Source organism: Ochlerotatus camptorhynchus, unplaced genomic scaffold, assembly GCF_037179485.1.
Source record: "Ochlerotatus camptorhynchus isolate MF236.1 unplaced genomic scaffold, CSIRO-AGI_Acam_v1.1 ptg000082l, whole genome shotgun sequence".
Classification (NCBI taxonomy): domain Eukaryota; kingdom Metazoa; phylum Arthropoda; class Insecta; order Diptera; family Culicidae; genus Ochlerotatus; species Ochlerotatus camptorhynchus.
The window spans coordinates 1,936,935-1,956,155 of NW_027040572.1; the positions used below are offsets into that span (position 1 = coordinate 1,936,935).

Below are 19,221 nucleotides of genomic sequence, written 5' to 3' on the forward strand. Positions count from 1 at the left end.
AGAAATCTGTTAGCAAGATTAATTTGTTAATTATGCGCTGCTAGGGAGAGAGATCAGATGTGAGAAATCTGGGGTGAACTTGTGAAATACGATCGCTCGTTGATCGCGTTTGTGATAATCAGACTTTAGGTAATTGGAGCAATTTTCGTTTTTTTTTTTTTTTTTTGTTGGAGATGGAATTTTTTTTAACTAGGACAAAGGTTTCCAACCTGATCATCTATAAATTAAGATAGTAATTATACAAGTTACTCAGGGATGAATAAGTTCAGCTAAACTCCCATAAAGTATATTTTTAGAGCTGGTTTTAGATCAGGCAATTTTAAGTTTTTAGGCAATTTAGGTTTTTTTTTGACAGATTGGGCGTTTCAAGATTATTATAAAGCATTTTAAAGATGAAATGAAAGTAATGAAAATTATTTTGCCGTACTGAACGTAATTAAAGGTACTCAAAGTGTAATTAATAGTACTGAAAATGTAGTACACTGGAGTCGCTTTTTACGCGGTTTTTTTTTACACGGTTTTTTTTTACGCGGTTTTTTTTTACGCGGATTTCGGAATTTACGCGGTTTTTTTTTACGCGGATTCCGGAATTTACGCGGTTTTTTTATAAGCGGATTTTGGTTTTTTTTTACGCGGATTTCAGAATTGACGCGGTACATCGCTTTTTACGCGGTTTTTTCTTACACGGTCTTTTTTTACGCGGTTTTTTTTACGCGGATTTCGGAATTTACGCGGTTTTTTTTACGCGGATTCCGGAATTTACGCGGTTTTTTTTTACACGGTTTTTTTACGCGGTTTTTTTTACGCGGGACGGATCACCCGCGTAAAAAGCGACTCCAGTGTACTAATTAATATAAATAAAAAGTAGCAGGGTGTAATTAAAGTACTTAAAGTCACTGAAACTTGTACAATGAGAATGGACGCCCGAGCAAAGTAAAATAACAACCTGATATCATCCTGAAAACAAGTTTTGTTATTCCAGATATCATTTTGTTTTCAGTTGTTTTCACATAACTAATTTTGTTATAAGTTGTTATCATGAAAGAAAATGGAGTTTCGAACGCCTTTGGATACGGTTGTGTCTAAAGTTTGCTCTCTGTTTTGTGAGCGCTTTCGCTTTCATAGTTTTCGGCTGCATTTGCCGGATTAGCGCTGGCACTCTGCCTCCCAGATGGTTATATGTGTGTGAGTGGTGGTTTTCTCGCTTTCCGAGAAGTTTTAGAATCGGGAAAGAAAACATGATTCATCATGTTTGCAAAATTGCAAGCATCAGAAGATTTGGCGCTATCCGCGTGGTTCGATTTTTTCTCCCGGACCAGAAATTTGTGGCATCGCGAGTGGAAATTTTTAATTTCAGTTCATTTACGCGGTAATGAGAACGGCGCTGATCTATTGTTAAGGTTTTGCAATTGCTTTTGTGCACGGAGTGACTTGAAAAAGAAAAGCGAAGAAAAGTGATCGGTTGTTGTCGCTGGAGGAGGAATTGTTTAGGGAAGACTAGAAAAAAAATATACGTGCATCGTGAATGCGCTCCCGGGTGAAGTGATTTGGTGAGTACGTTCCAGTTGAAGATTGTTGACAAGTGTATTTGTGGTGATGCAAATTATGGTTTAGATGACGCATGGCTTCAAACATTTTTGTGTATCCAAATAAAGCATATTACATACTAAATACGCACAGGGCATCGTCTGCTGACCATTGCCGCGGGTATATCGTCCCAGGTACCCAGTTCAAGCTTTAGTTGGCGGCGGTGGCTCTTCTTGACCTTCTACCCCCTGAGTAGTTAGTGTGAATAAGGGCGTCTATGTGATGTTTTGCTGTACCTGTTGTGGACATCTAGTGCATCCTGTTCCCTTAACTTGTTGAGGACACCCTGTCTTGCCTCAAAAGTTACTCTTTTTGAAGTACTAGTTTTCACAACATAAAGGGCACCATTACGGAGCATGAGATTTGATCAAATTATTCGCAGTTCTACTTGTCACACACACACAGTTGTTATCATGAAAGAAAATGAAATGATGCAAGGTTAGTTCAAAACTTTCAATATTATCCGCATGGTAAGAAATAAAAACACTGCCAATCATATTTCATTTAATCAGCGTAAAGCTGTTATACCAAATCGATAAAGTATTTTGAAATTTGTTGAAAAAATTCGCATGGATCACAGGATTTGTTATCAAGATGTTTTAAATGATAACTAAATCAGTTATTTATGTGATATCCAAGGAGTATTATTTTGTTATGATATTTGTTATGTTGGCTGTTTATTCAACCACAATCATAACATGTGTGACTATGGCCCAGACACTCCCGGGTAACTATCTCAGTAGCATGAGACCCCTGAACTGTGTCGCAGGGCCGGCTACGCGGACAAAGTATGAAACCAGGAACATTTACATTTTCTAAAACATTTATTGGCCATTTTCTGTGGCGTGTGGGTGTGGGTTTTCACATATATGTGGCGTGTATGCTAGGGCTTAAAATTTGCACTGTACTCACTGCTGCAGCGGGATCTCCTACGGCGTCGCGACGCTGGCGTTGGCCCACACGGCTGCTCCAGCACTACCGTGTGGCCGGAAACTTGCGGCGCGGGCTGCAGACAGTGTTGCAGCTTTGGGAGAATGGCGGATCAGCAGGCGTTGCTGGCTCGTTTGGCTGGCAGGCGTCTTCCGCCGTTAAAGGCATCGGCTGACCGTGGTCCTTGGTCGAGCCGAGACGGGACCCCCCTTGGCAATTAAGGCCACCGGTCTGAGGGAACCGTCCCTGACGGACGATCGAGTATCATTTACTATTAGGCTCGGAAGCCATCTTGACTTCCGAGCCGAGCCGTGTAGGACCGTTTTATTTACGGTACGAGGTTTACAAAAGCACAACAGCACAAGAGGTCCTGAACGGAGATAGGCTTTCCAGTCCAAACCCCACAAGGGGGGGGGGGGGGTTGTATTATATATGCACTATACTTCACACTCAACTGGTCTACACGGACGCCTGGTTACTTCTGCCTAATCATCATCCAATTTGCGCATCCATTCACGGCGAATGAGAACGACCCAAATTTGAGTTTAGTTCACTCATAATCACCAAAAGTGCACGAACTCAGCGATGAGTAAATTTGCCTCATGTTTTCCCAGGTTTTTCCAGGATTTTCCAGCGAAAAATTCCCGAATTTGAGAAAAGTAAAGATTTGATTCACTCAGTCTATTGGTACTACTCCGAGACTGAAAATTTTTTTCGTCAATTTCCTCATTTTCCGGCAGATTTTTTAGGTTTTCCACAGGAAACCATGAGACAAATTTTACTCATCGCTGAGTTCCTGCACTTTTTGGCGATTATGAGTGAACTAAACTCAAATTTGGGTCGTTCTCATTCGCCGTGCTGTTATTTTAAAGCCAAGATTTTCCTCAATTCAGTAACGTTACATTGATGTTCTTTGCAGCGGCACAAGCCCTCTCGCTCTTGTGTGTGTCTACTGTTTTAAGTTTAACAAAACGTGAATTTTCCCAACCAACAATAACTCATACAGAAAAAAAATCCACGGATTGTAACCAACTGGTTACATATGTTCGGTTATCAAATCTTGATAACCGGATAATCTGGTATAATCCTTTACTCGGGTTACCATCAAATACTGTAATTGGTCGAAAGTACGTTGCATCATTATCGATTGCCTGATTGAGCATCGTCAAAGAGATGGATAAGGACATGGGCGAGGTTCATTATCAAGTATATCTACGGTTGGGATAAAAAAAAACGTAGGCACAAGTTAGATACGCGTCATTTGGTGACATGATTTACCATTTCAGCCGTGGCGAATAAAATTCAATATAGAAAAAAAATATGTATAGAATATGATCCAAACAAAATAATCCATTACTTAAATTAATAATAGTCCAACACATAACTTCAGAATTCACATTTGAAGCAAGTCTTCATAAGAAATACATTTACAAAATATTTTTAAAAATATATTTGCATCTGTATGTTTCCTCGTGTAAGCAAGAACGGGCTTTTAAATGATTTCCTCTATATACATAAACGAGGATGCTTTTAAATAATAATAAAAAAAAACCTTGTCCAGGAGGATTTCAGAGAATCTCTAAGAAGAACTCAAAGAGAATTCAGAGAATGATTTCAAAAATATCCAAAACTCAACAATTCCAAATAAATTCTGACAAGGGCACCAAAGTAATACCGACAAGAATTTCTTAAGAATTCTGACATTAATTTCAAAATAATTGTGATAAGAATTCGAAAGGCATCTGTACCTTTAAATATTAAGGGAATTTAATATTTTCGACAGTGTCGAAGAGAAGTTAGTTTTTGCAGTAGCCATGAGAGTATTGAGGAGAATTCAACAAAATGAAATAAAAAATATTTAACAGAATTATGGGAAAATTCGAACTTAGGCAAAATTGTAACGATATTTTATGGAAAATTCGAGGGGAATTTTGAAAAATTTAGACAGTATTCTGAAAATAATTCAGAGGATGAAAAAGAAAAAGTTCCAAATAGAGTTCTAATAGAACTCTGACATGAATTCCAAGGAAATCTTAATTTGATAAAAAATGCCGTACATTCCACAGACTGATAGCATTCTACGGGCCACACAAACTCACTCAGCCGGCCGCATGTGGCGCGCGGTCCATTGGATGAGCACCACTGTTCTAGGCGTTAGGAACAAGATCTAAATAGAAACCTTAAAAAGTTGGTATTTTGTACACCGAGCAATTTTGTTGAAGACCGGAGAGCTGTAGAAAATATGCCCTAATATTCTTCTATAGTCTAATTTTTAATTTCATTTTATTTTCTCAAATACAAAACTAACCAAGATTAATTTCTTGAAACATATTATTGAGAACGATATGATTGATGTATCTGAGCCGGGGACCCCCTTCAAATTGGGGGCCCTGGTTTTAGCCCATCGTCACCCGACCGTTAATACGGCACTGGTTACAACGTTTTGCACTTCAGTACACCTACACTACTCAACAACTACTCACCAAAAAGTTTTTAGCTACTGAAATCATATACACTTGATCAATTCTTGCAGGTAATTTCACGCACTTTTTTAATCTAATCAGGGGATACTTTTCATTATTTTCAGTTACAGTACAAAAACTGTCCAAAACAACAGGCGAATTCGTTGCAAGGACACTTAGAATGTGTCATAAGAAGCATTTAATTGTATTCCCTTCATAAAATATATTCCCTTTGCGATTGAAGAAATTTTGCGAGAAGGCAATGTTTTGTTCAAAAAATTGGTAAAAGCCTAAGGAAAAGCTGAGGAAATTTTTTATTAGAATTAGTGGGAAGTTTCTAGATAATTCTAAGCTTAGAATTTGATTTGTTTGAAATTATTATCTTGGATATTTTGCTACAGAATTTCCTTTAAAATCTCTTCAGAATTTCGTTGAAATTTTCCATATCATGAATTTCTACTCAAAGCTAACATGAAATTCTTCATATAAATACAGAACAAATTTAAAAAAATATATATAACTCGGTCACGCATTACCCCCATCAGGTTGGGAAAATTCGTCCCGGATGAGCTTGCAGTTTTGATTAATTGACGTTTGAAGTCATTATTTACAAAAGCTGTTGTACGACATTCTGATTATTAGCTAGAGAATTACTGTAGTTAAACGAATCAAAACATGAACCGAGTCTAAAGTTCTGTTCGGACCCTGTTGAATCCTATTGCTATTGTATACACAGACCAATTGATTAATTCTGGAAGCTGGCGAAACTACTTTCTCAATGCACCTTCACTCACCCAGTCTAATTAATTCCAGCACAATTCACCTCGCCATTTCACAACGCACTCGTTTTCACCTGGCTCGAGCAGTGATTAACTTGTTACTTCTATAGAATCAATTGAAAAGGAAAGGAGAATAATCACCGACCCATGCCGAGCTGTTGTGATGCAATACTTGAAGCGCGCTTAGCTCCCTTCAATCGAGCTCAGCTCAACCAAGCGAGCAACCCCATTACCAGTAATTAATCAGTCTTCTCGTTTTGAGCCGTTTAAAGCTATTTTTATATCGATTACCGTACCTACCAATTAACTGTGAACGTCTGTTTGAATGGCTTTCTCTATCTCTCTCTCTCTCTCTGATTCCAGGTGACATTGACGATTGCATCGTGACACCGATAGTGCAAACACAGTTCACGCCGCTCACCGAGGCGCTCTGCGACGTCATCATGGAGCTGACGACGCAGGGCCAGTCGGCCACGATCGAGAACATCCGATCCCGGCTACGGACAAGGTATGTCTAACGTCCTCCAAGGTTTATGTGATCTTTGATTTTTATGGATATGGTTTCGGGTTTCTCGCTTTGAAATCTCCCACAGATTCACGCACATGCAGCAGCCTTCGGTGGAGGTGATTTACGATACGCTTGTGCAGCTGATGCAAGAGATCAAAATCTATCAAACATCCAAGGGGTATTTCATCGTCACGCCCGAGTAAGAATTCGACTTGAAATAATTCGAAATGAATATTTATCGGAACTGATCACTAACCTTCGATTTTGTTTTAGGAAACGACGTAGTAAATCGAAACAGAATGATTACAGCTTCGCAAGCGACGAAACGACCCCACCGCAGAAGGAGTCCAAGACCATGCTGATGAGTAGTCACGAGGCGCTGCGTAGTTTGTACGGTGAGATCTCGACCGAGCGGGCTGGCGACCAGACCCATCAGTGCATCCAAACAAACCTGGCGGATGTGATTTGCGGAGGCAATCCGAACGATAAGATCATGTACGCACGGTCCAACACCAACAGCAAGCAGCGCAGTGCCTCCCTGGCCGGTAGCAACAAGACCCTGGAACGGCGACACAGTCTGCGGATCTTTGGCTCTTCGAAGCGACTTCAGCGATCCGCTTCCACGAGAAGTCTATCCAAGAACTACGCACAAACGATCGCCAAGGACAGTACACCGTCGCCATCGCCGGTGGCGACAAGTTCCAGCTCGGAGAATCAATCCAATTGTGATACGAGTAAGTGTGGAGCTGCACCGGGACGGTTGAGTTGAGCCTTTAATCTGATTGAATCTATCTTTTAGAAAAACAAACGTCTTCCCAATCGCTGCTATCGAGGATCTTCAGGCGCAGCACTCGATCGAAGAGCAAATCGAAACCGATCGAGACCTACTCGGCGCAGTTTCCACCGCCGGAGTGGTTCAACTCAAAAACGACACACCTGCACAGTGTCGGCACGCAGACCATGGACTACGTGGTGAGTATTGTTTTACGAAGACAGCGTATCAAAAAGACTGGCAACTTTGGCAGAATTCAAATAGAGCAAATGAAGGCTTCGGTAATTCTTTCATCTAGCCTGGCTCTGCGGTCTGTGTAAATGAAGTTCCTGCGTGTACATTCTTTGCATTTTGTATATCTTCATGCAAAAAGTGAGCACTCTAGAACATGATTTACCCCCTGACGGTTCTAGGTAGAGGTATTGCCGAAGCCGTCATTTACCCTACAGTATATGTGTGCTTTTACAAAGGTAGAATCATTGCCTCTGCTAACACCAAGGTTGCAAATATTCATTTCGAATAAAAACATGTTTTTCGGAATAATGAAATCAAAACGTGTTGACATGTTTAACTTGAAAGTTACAAGAAGAGGTTGCAAAGTATGTATTTGACACATACAACCTGTGAATTTTCCATTCTAGCAGGTACAATCAGCGATTTTATGATCTGCGACCATCAGGAAGTGAAGTTGACAGGTTTTATATGTCAATCACATACTTTGCAACTTATTTTTCTTCTTTTTCTTCTTCTTCACATTTCAAGCTTATTGCTTATCGCATAATAGCTTATGACTTGACACTTCCACAGTTGTTAATTGAGAGCTTTCGATGTATGTACCGTTTTTGCATAAGTATAATTGTGTGGTAAGTACAATCATGCTCTATGCCCAAGGCATCTGAAATGAATATTTGCAACCTTCCTTAACACAATACGATAAAGAATATTTTAGAACCTACAAATGCTACTTGGGCATGTCCAGTGACCAGAGAAACCTCGAGAGCTCAACTCTAATGGGTTTTGATGTCCAATGAGAAGATTCCACGAGACTTTGATTGGATAATTTTGAGGAAAGACTAAAAATATATAGCCGTCACATGAAAAGCTCTTGGAGTTAACATCAGAAGATTTCGAAGACGAGTTCAGACACTAAACACTTGATGACCATTCGGGTCAAGTTCAGTACTTCACTTCGTTTGAAAGTCGAGAGCATGTGTGGTGATCTAGAAAACAAATCCCAAGAGACAGGTATTGATAGATTCTGGTGCAAGTCTATTCAACTGTATGGACTAGTCCTATAAATCTTGACAGTTGTGCAATAGAACAGGATTGAGTTCAAGAGGAATATAGGGCTAGTTCAAAGCCCTGCAGAAACCCATATTCTGCCTAGGAGGTGTCTAGACCCATGAACTTTTGTTGGAATAGTTTGGCAACAGTTTCAGGAGGTATCAACATCATATGCAGACCTCTAGTACCTGTTAAAAGATCCTTCTAGACACGCGCAAAGGTCATCAGAGGCAAGTATAGATGGCTTACAGGACAAGTCCGAAGTGTGCAATTCTGCCTTAAACATATCGACCAACTGCTGACCTAAAGGGGTATTCAACTCTGCACTCCTTAATTCGTGCCGAGTGAATGAGCTGTGTCGAAAGCTGTGCCAAGCGCTATGTTCGAACGTGCCTATCTAGGTCAATCAAAGTGTGGCTAACATGGTGTCAATATTCTATGGATTTGGCAACCCTGAAAGCTATGACTTTTGTGATTGTGTTTAAATTCTCAATTTCCCTGATGGATCATGGCAAGCATTCAGATGCATTCTCATTAAAGCGTTAGCGGGTCGGTCGGTGGAAGAGGAACTGGAAGCCATCAAACCTATACGGTGTTCAAGCAGATTCAACCCGTCGACAAAATTCTGGCTCGATATCCCGTGGAACTGTTGATTTCATAAAGGTTTATAGAAACAAAGAAGAAACCCGATCGATGATGAATGAAAATCCAACATATTAGATCCTCCCCGTAAACACTCTGAATGAATGCTCACGAGTCATACATTCGCTGATAAGGCATTTTACGAGACGTTTTGAGTCAGCTGTTTTTTTTCTGTTTACCTATTTTGACGTTTACCAGCGGGTCGATTTGTTGACATACCACGACCAAAATCAAAACAAAAACATCAGACGTAAACAATAGCAATGCCTCGAGCGCGTTCGAGTGGCCCGCCAGGAACTGTCATCAAGACGTCACGTAAAATAGCTTATTGTAACGCACTGGATTGACAGCTTTGTACACAGCAATTTTAATGTTACATCCAAAATGATACACTTTAATCAACAATCAATACGAAACTAACGATTTTAAATTGGCTCACTACTTGACTAGCCTATTGGTTCCAAGCAAACGATTAACGTACCCCATTCTAATCGAAATTCTAGTACTACGCAATGTTTGTTTTGATTCGCTATGAAAGTTTGACAGATAAAATGAGGGGCTAGTGGAATTTCCTATGTTTTGAGGGGTGCATCGATTAGCTTGGGACCGAAGATAGTACCAGAGCTGAGCCAAAAAGTTGAGCACGTTTCTTCGGGACCTACTAGTCTTAGAGTTACCTCTATGCTTCAATCGTGTCGAGAATCTCATGTAATTTTTATGCCCACAAAAATAAACAAATGCAGTAAAAGCAGCGTAATGTCAGTTCATGCACTGTATTAATGATAATGTTGTCCTTTTTGGCAATTACACCATATATGCATCCACTTTGATGTGATATCAAAATAATTTTTTTGCTGTGTAGTGTCAAATACATACTTTCCAACCTCTGCTTGTATCTGGCAAGTACAAAATATCATTATAGCATCCAGGGATTCCATAATTTGGAAAAACATTTTTAATAACGAAGTGAGTGGAAGTAATCCTGATATTATCCAGGGCGGTGGCTGCTACTACTGCTGCTGCTACACCAACCATTCCGTCCAACACAGAATATTGCACGATAGTCTTGGCAAAATCCACCCGCAAGGTCTGTATCTCGGAACGGAAATGTTGTACCTAAAGAGGCTGAATTTATAAAGAGACGGCATCTTATCCATTTGACAGGTCTTCTGCTTGATTGGAATGACTTTTCTTACAACTTTGACAAACAATCGATTGTTCCAATGTTGAAATGTCGCCTGTTTATAAATTTAGGGTCTTTAGTTGTACCTACTCCCGGGTCATCTCAGGTTGCGAAAAACAAAACAAAAACAAGAGCTGTCAAAATACCGGGTTGCCAATAAAAGCATTATTCATACAAACAAAAGTTATGGCAATTACTTCTCTGCACGGCCGGCACAGCTACGGCACACTGAGAAAAAGTTTGCGCAAAGTAAATGTGTAGAGTTACCACCCAGAACAAACCCTGTATCCAGCATTTTACGATCACTTATGGCCGCCACAATCTGGTTGAGTTTCTGGTAGGGAACATAAGATTTGAAGTTTGGCTTGTGTCGTTTGACGTGTAAACGATCAAATTTGAACGTTTACCAGTCAAACGACACAACCCAAACGTCAAATCATATGTTCCCTACCAAAAACTCAACCAGATTGTGGCGGCCATAAGTGCTCGTTAAATGCTGGATACAGATTGTCTAAATCCAGAAGATTTTCATAGTAAGAAATGAACCATCTTATGATGGAAAGTCTCTATCGTAAATCTTCAGGTTAAACACAGACCTTCTTGGTGATGAAATAGCCTAGAAGTGGCTAAAAATGACCCTAAAAAAGAATTAAAAATAGAAAAAACAGACCTTATGGCTCATTGAAGAGCAATATCAACTGCAAACATTCGATTCAAAATGAAACTAATTAATGACAAGTAAGAAGGCCGAAAAGGTCACTAGGACAAATAAGTAATCAAACCGACACCGGAAATTGACATAGAACTTCACTGGTTTTTTTCGAATGTTCTCATAAATTTTCTTTAAACTAATTTCCTTTCCCAGAGTTTTTTTTTAGTGTTCCTCAAATATAAATTTGAGAATCTCTTTAGGATTCCGTATATAATTTTCCATATAATAGTCCAAACATTTTTTTGAGAACCCTTCGACAAAATCATGAACTAAAAATGACTTGGAATTTTGATGATTATTCCAAGAATTAATTGAAGCTTCCTTTCGTAATTCTATTTAAAATTCGCTCGAATTCTTCATAGCATTAACAAGAAGTTCACCTCATAAAAATCCAAAAAAATGCCCAAAATAATCTATTTTCTTCTCGAAACACCCTTGAAATTATTCTCAGAATTCGCTTAAAAATATTTTCAGAATTTATATGACATTGTACGTTCGAAATTTCTTCTCAGAATTCCCATGGAACTCTCTTCAGAATTCACTTTAAATTATCTTTAGAACTACCTTGGGATTTTCCCTAATTTTTGAACTTTTCTCATAATTCAATATCCTTGGAATTTCCTTGCAATTATCAACTCAACGGAACTGTGTAGAAATTCTTCTCTAACTTATTTAAAATATTCATTAAAAATAGACCAAGAATTCTTTTCACAATCTTCATGGAATTTTCCTCAGAACAACAACAACAAAAAATCCTACAAAACCATGATAATAGTTGAGAACAAAATTTGTCAAGGTTGATAACTAAATTAGTACCGCGATACCAACTGAAATCATAGTGATATCTAGAATAACAAGTCTTGTTATCTAGATGATAGCAGGAAGTTATTTTACTTTGCTCGGATTTTGTGTTTGGATCCTTTGTCTGGAACTACAAAGTGCTATTTTTTTTTTCAAATATCTAGTTCAGTTCCCAAACATATCCCTCTATCATTAAGTAAAACATGAAGAGCTCAAGAACCGTAGATCACTAACAGTATTCTTCCCACCCACAGGACATCCCGGTCAAGTCCCGCCTCGTGAACTCCACATTCTACGATAGCTCCGACGTCAGCCAGCGATCGTTGTCCCTCCCCAGGCGACGCCATCACCGGAGGAACCTATCCAGCGAGTCTACCTTCTTCATATCGTCCCGCGACTGTTCACCGGTCCGTCGAGGCAAGTCACCTTCCTACTACTGCGGTAGTCTACCGCGATCGATCCACTCGACACCGGCCAGTTCCGGGTACTACAAGGTGTCCCGCAGCAAGCAACTCTCGTCGGCGGACAAACTGCACAGCAACAGCCAGAACAAGATCGAACACAAAACTAGTCGCGTCGGTAGTGGTCCATCCAGTATCGACAGTGGTAAAATGACCTACATAACCTCCGGACCATCCAGCTTCGATAGCGAGAAGCTGTCGTCCACTCGGACCAGTACCCACTCGAGCTTGGAATCGCACGTCTCGGCCGCAACGGTTACCACTACTATACAGCAAACGACTACGTCTAGCTACTTCATAGCGAACGATACGAAGCCTTCGTACGTCAACTCAAGCGAATCGAAGGATCAACCGCCCTCGGCGGTCACCACCACTACGGCCAGCGCATCGAAATCAAACAACAGCAACCACTACAAGGGGTTTGAAACCACCTTTGGGTACAACAACCAAGCCATCAACACTAGCACAAACCACCATAGCAATAGTAGCAGCACCCACAATAGCAATCTAGTTAAGAATTCACTGAATGCACTTTGTAATGAAGCCATTACGAATAACGGCATTTTAGCAGGTACCAATACAAGCAACATTTTAAAACTAGATACCGACGTCCCGAACGGACCCAGCGACCATCAACTGTCAAGTCTCAACGAAACCCTTCTAAGTTTCAAACTCCACTCGGAAGGTCCACCCGACCTACACGAACTGAACAGGTACAACAAGAACATCAACAAACAGGAAAACGCTCCCATGAACAATAGTAAAACGTTGCCATCGACGCCTCCAGTACAACCGGCTAATTTTTTCTACAAAAACGTCCTCAAAAACATCCAGCACGACGCTAAGAACATCTGCGGAGACCTTGCCACAGACAAAGACCTCACTGGCTCACTCCTGGCCGCCAGCGAGCACCAATCGAACCTGCGGCGATCGAACTCCGAAATCAAAAAGCTCAACTCGAACCTTGACCTCAAAAACCAACCCTCCTCGCCGGAGAAGATCAGCGGACTGATCATGATGAAGAAGAGCCTGTCCGTTTCCAGCGAACCGAATCTCACCAATCAGGTGCAGGAAACAACCACCAACAAAATCACCATCCTGGTCAAGGATTCCGACAAACCGAACAACTCCGACCGGAGGTTCTCCTTCCAGAGCAAGGACGACCCAATGATCGAGGAAATGTACGACTTCCCTAGTCTAACCGATTTGAGCTTTAACTTCACTTCGCTGGCCGCGCAAAAGATCCTCCAGGGCGACGCCAGCCTCAACAGTATCGATACGCTAGTCGAACTGAACATCAACCAGGAGAAGCAACAAACCATCATGAAGCTGAAGCACGACGCCCGCATGATGGCCCAGGAAGCGCAAGACTCCGCTAAGGTCGTGACTGACTTCGGCATGGTGTGATGGGGACGGAAAGAAGGGCAGATTAAAATGAACGAAAACGAAAAAATCAAACGAATGTACATTAAAACCCAAGTATAAGTGCCAATACATTAAAAAAACAAAAGGAATATATCTATGTAACTATAGGCTATCAGCTAAGTATTATATGGTATTATTGTAGTTAAATGCTGTTAATTATTTGTATTATATAATGGAATCGAAACGAAACGACCGGATTACCGAACCGTACTTACGTGCAGGAACTTTTGGACGATTTTAACAGTTTTAAAAGATAAAACAATGTATACTTTACTGTGGTAATATCTTCATAACAAAAGTACTGAACACAACAACCAGCACCCATTTACAAAAAAAATCGTACTATCAGACTACCCACACACACACACACATAGTTATGTACAGCAACAAATACATGGTATTATATGCAATAAAGACCGAATTAAACGCTAAAACAAGCTTTCTTTTTCCGTAGTTTAAATCACATGTAGGATAGAGCACTACCAACAATCAATACGAAACTAACGATTTTAAATTGGCTCACTACTTGACTAGCCTATTGGTCCCAAGCAAATCGACTAACGTACCCCATTCTAGTCGAAATTCTACTACTACACAATGTTTGTTTTGATTCGCTATGAAAGTTTGACAGATAAAATGAGGGGCTAGTGGATTTTCCTATCTTTCGAGGGGTGAATCGATTAGCTTGGGACCGAAGAGAGTACCAGAGCTGAGCCAAAAAGTTGAGCACGTTGTTTCGGGACCTTCTAGTCTTAGAGTTACCTCTATGGCACTACCAACAATCAATACGAAACTAACGATTTTAAATTGGCTCACCACTTTAGTAGCCTATTGGTCCCAAGCAAACGATTAACGTACCCTATTCTAGTTGAAATTCTATTACTATGTTTGTTTTGATTCGCTATGAAAGTTTGACAGATAACATCAGGGGTGTGTGGATTCATGCAGAACATGCAGGGGTGAGTGAAATAGCTTGGGACTGCTTGGGACCGTTGTTCTGGTACTGAGTGAGCCAAAAATAATAATGATTTTCTTCGGGACCCAGTGGTCTTAGAGTTACCTCTATGATAGAACCAAAACATTCTAGTACATTTGGTGAAAATGCTAGCTCAATCTAGTAGTAGTGTTGCCATGTGGTACAATCCAGTAGTAGTGGTTTTGCCATGTGGTACACTGAAAAATTGCAATAGCAGGTTAGTCACCAAAGTTTTCGAGCCGCTGTCTGTCACTTCGTTTGTGCTAGAAGGTTCCAAAGAAACGTGCTCAACTTTTTGGCTCATCTCTGGTACTCTCTTCGGTCCCAAGCTAATCGATTCACCCCTCGAAACATACACACTAAGATTTTTTTGCCAAGATGGGCACCACCGAGCAGCTCGGCATTTTATTTTGCTGGAAATTCAGCAAAAAATATGTTTGTTAGCTGAGATCTCGGCAAAATTCCCGTTTGTTAGCTGAATCTCGGCAAGTTTTTTACTGAGATCCAGCAAAATTAAATGCCGAGCTGCTCGGTGGTGCCCATCTCGGCGAAAAAATCTAAGTGTGTAGAAAATTCCACTAACCCCTCATATTATCTGTCAAACTTTCATAGCGAATCAAAACAAACATTGTGTAGTAGTAGAATTTCGACTAGAATGGGGCACGTTAATCGTTTGCTTGGGACCAAATATTCTGATAGCTTGATAGAATAATATGAATTTATTGCACAATATGTATTATTAAATGTCGTCAGTTGCATTTCCGACATTTTTAGTTATTCTAAATTCACTGCCTACCTTTCTAATCCCAAGCAGCACCAGCAGTAGAGACAATTGCCAAGGCAGAGGAGCTTGAAACTCCAAACGTGAACCATTTATCTAGTTTGCCGTTGAACTTGGGAAGCGTGATCTGTGGTAGTCGTACATGGGGTGTAGAACCAGAGGAAGCATTGAAGGTAGAAGTGGATGTGGACGGATTGTTTTGAGTAAGCTGACTTTTCGCTAGCAGGAAGGATTTCAGTGTGAAGAATCGTTTCTTCGTGTGTGACGATGTCGTCGATGGTTTCGTTCACCAGATCCCAAAGGCAATCAAGCTTATTTAGTCGCACGGTAACTTCCAACGGTTTCGTCTGGAGCGTGTATTTTTCTATGAAGGTGTACAAGTTGATGAACGTCGTCTGCAGTCTACGAATTCGTGTCTGCAGCATCCGCAGTGAAATCGATTTCCTTTTTGACATGCTGTATCCTCAAAAAATAAGACCAACTAGCGAAGCTTGACAGGATTAACGTGCTTGGAGAGCTAATTACCTGCAACATAAGAACCCATTGGGATGTTGCCACAGCAGCAGATGAACCTTAACCGATGTAGGAATTACTCTAGACGAATCGGAATTGGGATCCAGTCGGTAAGTTTTCCTACCTCCAAATTGATGTTGATATCTCGGTTGAAAGTATAGTGAGCAACCGATGTAGTAGCAGCAACAATCAATAAGAAACTAACGATTTTAAATTGGCTCACCACTTTAGTAGCCTATTGGTCCCAAGCAAACGATTAACGTACCCTATTCTAGTTGAAATTCTATTACTACACTATGTTTGTTTTGATTCGCTATGAAAGTTTGACAGATAACATCAGGGGTGTGTGGATTCATGCAGAACATGCAGGGGTGAGTGAAATAGCTTGGGGCTGCTTGGGACCGTTGTTCTGGTACTGAGTGAGCCAAAAATAATAATGATTTTCTTCGGGACCCAGTGGTCTTAGAGTTACCTCTATGGTAGCAGCGTGGATGTAGGATCAGCTTCGAGATACGATAGCTACGATTCGCTAATCCAATAGAAAAACCGCAAGCAGTACTAGAAGGAGAGCAGTTGATTTGAAATTTACTCAACGGTTTAAGGCAAGTAATAAGCCTTGGCGTTTCCTCAGGTAACAATAGATGTTGGTTTTTGATACCGCGTTAGTAAACCGAATACCGTAGGTGTCCTACCGGATAAGTTGTCCTCCAACTATTCGCCTTGAAGGACCACTTGTCCGATGGCTGTACTGGTTCCCTTCAGATTACCATCCAAAAATCGCCAAACGCAGTAAAATCATAGAGGTAACTCTAAGACTAGAAGGTCCCGAAATAACGTGCTCAACTTTTTGGCTCAGCTCTGGTACTCTCTTCGGTCCCAAGCTAATCGATTCACCCCTCGAAACATAGGAAAAACCAATAACCCCTCATTTTATCTGTCAAACTTTCATAGCGAATCAAAACAAACATTGCGTAGTACCAGAATTTCGACTAGAATGGGATACGTTAATAGCATAGAGGTAACTCTAAGACCACTGGGTCCCGAAGAAAATCATTATTATTTTTGGCTCACTCAGTACCAGAACAACGGTCCCAAGCAGTCCCAAGCTATTTCACTCACCACTGCATGTTCTGCATGAATCCACACACCCCTGATGTTATCTGTCAAACTTTCATAGCGAATCAAAACAAACATAGTGTAGTAATAGAATTTCAACTAGAATAGGGTACGTTAATCGTTTGCTTGGGACCAATAGGCTACTAAAGTGGTGAGTCAATTTAAAATCGTTAGTTTCGTATTGATTGTTGTTAATAGTTTGCTTGGGACCAATAGGTTAGTCAAGTAGTGAGCCAATTTAAAATCGTTAGTTTCGTATTGATTGTTGGTAAAATCCGTGGGGTTGGTTGAGGGCGATGGTTAGCAGCCAACTTTGCATGTGGGGAAATTTGTCACCGGATTCTTCGTATTACAATACCCAACTAACATTTTCAGCTTTGTAAGCCAACTTTTCCAGCGTTGTGCTGTAAAGTAGCTGAAAAGAAGCTGCAGATACAGCTACAAGCAAAAGCTAGTAAAATAGTTTTGGAGAGCGTTTACTCATCTTTCTCACAACCATTATTCAATTTGTCAGTCACACTGAATAACATAAGCCAATAAAAGCTAATGTCACTTCTATACACACACTTATCAAGTTTCAACTTGTAGCTGCAACACAAAGCTAACAAAGTGAATATATTACTCATTTGATGGCTTCTAAACAACCAACCACTCTTGCTGAATAACATAAACATCAAAAGTGCTTTTTCAACAACTAAACAACCTGTACTCAGCTTATAAACTGTGTTAGAGCAACTTCGGAAGCATTTCCACAGTCAACTAGGTTTATTTTTATACGTGTGCAGTTTTACAGCTTTTACTCTGCTCTTTTATAACTAGTTGAGAAAAGTGATTCGTGTGCACTATTATAAAGCCTCTACTCAGCAATTTTGTTGTAGAAGGGAATGTTGATTTGTTTACATAAGTTCAAAGTGTTGGCGTAGCACAGTTGGTAGTGTCAAGGTTTGCCAATGAGGTCGTCTCGAGTTCGATTCCAGGTTCCAGTGCAGGGTAAATAATTTGGTGATGATTTGTGTATAATTTCGATTAATTTGATTCACAGCAAAATAAACTAAATAAATTCCTTCAAAAAAAGCGTAAACAGTATTTAACCCGGCTTCAAGAGAAAGCTGTGTAGTGATTATTGGATAACCGGGAAAAGGTTGAATAAGCGCCTTTCAAGTTCACACACAACTAAACAACAGGATAACAGCTGTATAGAAGCGTTAATGGATATGCAATAAGAGCTTCTCCCGACCGTTCCAACAGCCATAAGTAGCTGACTAAGTTCGCCAGATTTGCTTGTATAGAGGTTGAGTAAAGGTTTCCTCATATCGCATAACGTTTGAATACAGCTTGAGGCTGTATAAATGAAATGAGTAAAGCGTTTACATTGTGAAAATTGTTAGTTGGGTAATACTAGTGTATGGATTGAACACTTAACACTTAGGCTGCGGGGTTGGTTGGAAATGCTAACATGAAGCTTTAGTGTGATAATTTATTAGCTAGAGAATGATTTTTTTAGAAGAGTGTTGGTGGATAGTTCCGTTAGAGTACGGCAGTATGAAAATTGAATAGAAGTTGAAAATGAGCGAAGGGCCATTAATGCGACAGTTTTTGAAGTTAGACGCACATCTTTTGCCTAACCCGTACGATGTACGCGGAGACTTGAAGTATGTCTTAGGCTGTTTATTTTACTAAACGAACTAACAAGTACTATAAATATAATTTTATATCAAACGCACTCGACGAGACTGCTGCCCAGATGTGTGTTGCAAAACGCCAAAAACTATTGTCTAAACATTTAATTATTCGCAGGTGAATTACTGCTGCTGTTGGTAACCATCAATTAGTAACCGCACTTCAAGGCCACTTATCTGCAACTCCGGCGTCTTCAATCAAATTCTGAACCCACACAGTCTTTTGGCTCGTCTTGCTCAACGCCACGTACTCCATGGACAATAATGTCACGAAATTCTACAGATGGCTTGTTCAGGTAATTGCTCCTTCACGTACATGATTACGATGCCGGTTGTAGACCTACGGGTTTTCAAGTCACCCGCCTAATCAGCATCTGAGTATCCCGTTAGCTTGCCTTCGGAATCCCCATAGATTAATTGACACTCTTTCGTTCGTTTTAGGTAGTACAATCAGCATTTTCAAGATTCCAAGCTTCCCACTGATATCCCGTACTTGCCACGCTCTTTCGTGATTTCCATACGCAGGAAATAGTCACCCCACACACTAATCCAGCATTTAGTTGTTCGGTATTTTTTTAACTGGGCTTGAACCGTAAAACAAATATTTTAC

The 19,221-nt window shown here is 40.4% G+C and overlaps 1 protein-coding gene across 2 annotated transcripts in view; it reads left to right on the top strand.

Annotated features, from left to right (window-relative positions):
- The window catches only part of knockout (Stork-head domain-containing protein knockout), a 467,593-nt gene extending 453,610 nt beyond the window's left edge, over positions 1–13,983 (top strand). For both annotated transcript variants that reach the window (XM_065217988.1, XM_065217990.1), the window contains 5 exons: positions 6,122–6,266; positions 6,352–6,465; positions 6,540–7,000; positions 7,066–7,238; positions 11,915–13,983. In XM_065217988.1, coding sequence (XP_065074060.1) covers positions 6,122–6,266; positions 6,352–6,465; positions 6,540–7,000; positions 7,066–7,238; positions 11,915–13,528 — 2,507 coding nt within the window. In that variant the 3' untranslated portion in view covers positions 13,529–13,983. The remainder of the gene's footprint in view (positions 1–6,121; positions 6,267–6,351; positions 6,466–6,539; positions 7,001–7,065; positions 7,239–11,914) is intronic.
- Positions 13,984–19,221: the final 5,238 nt, after the last annotated feature.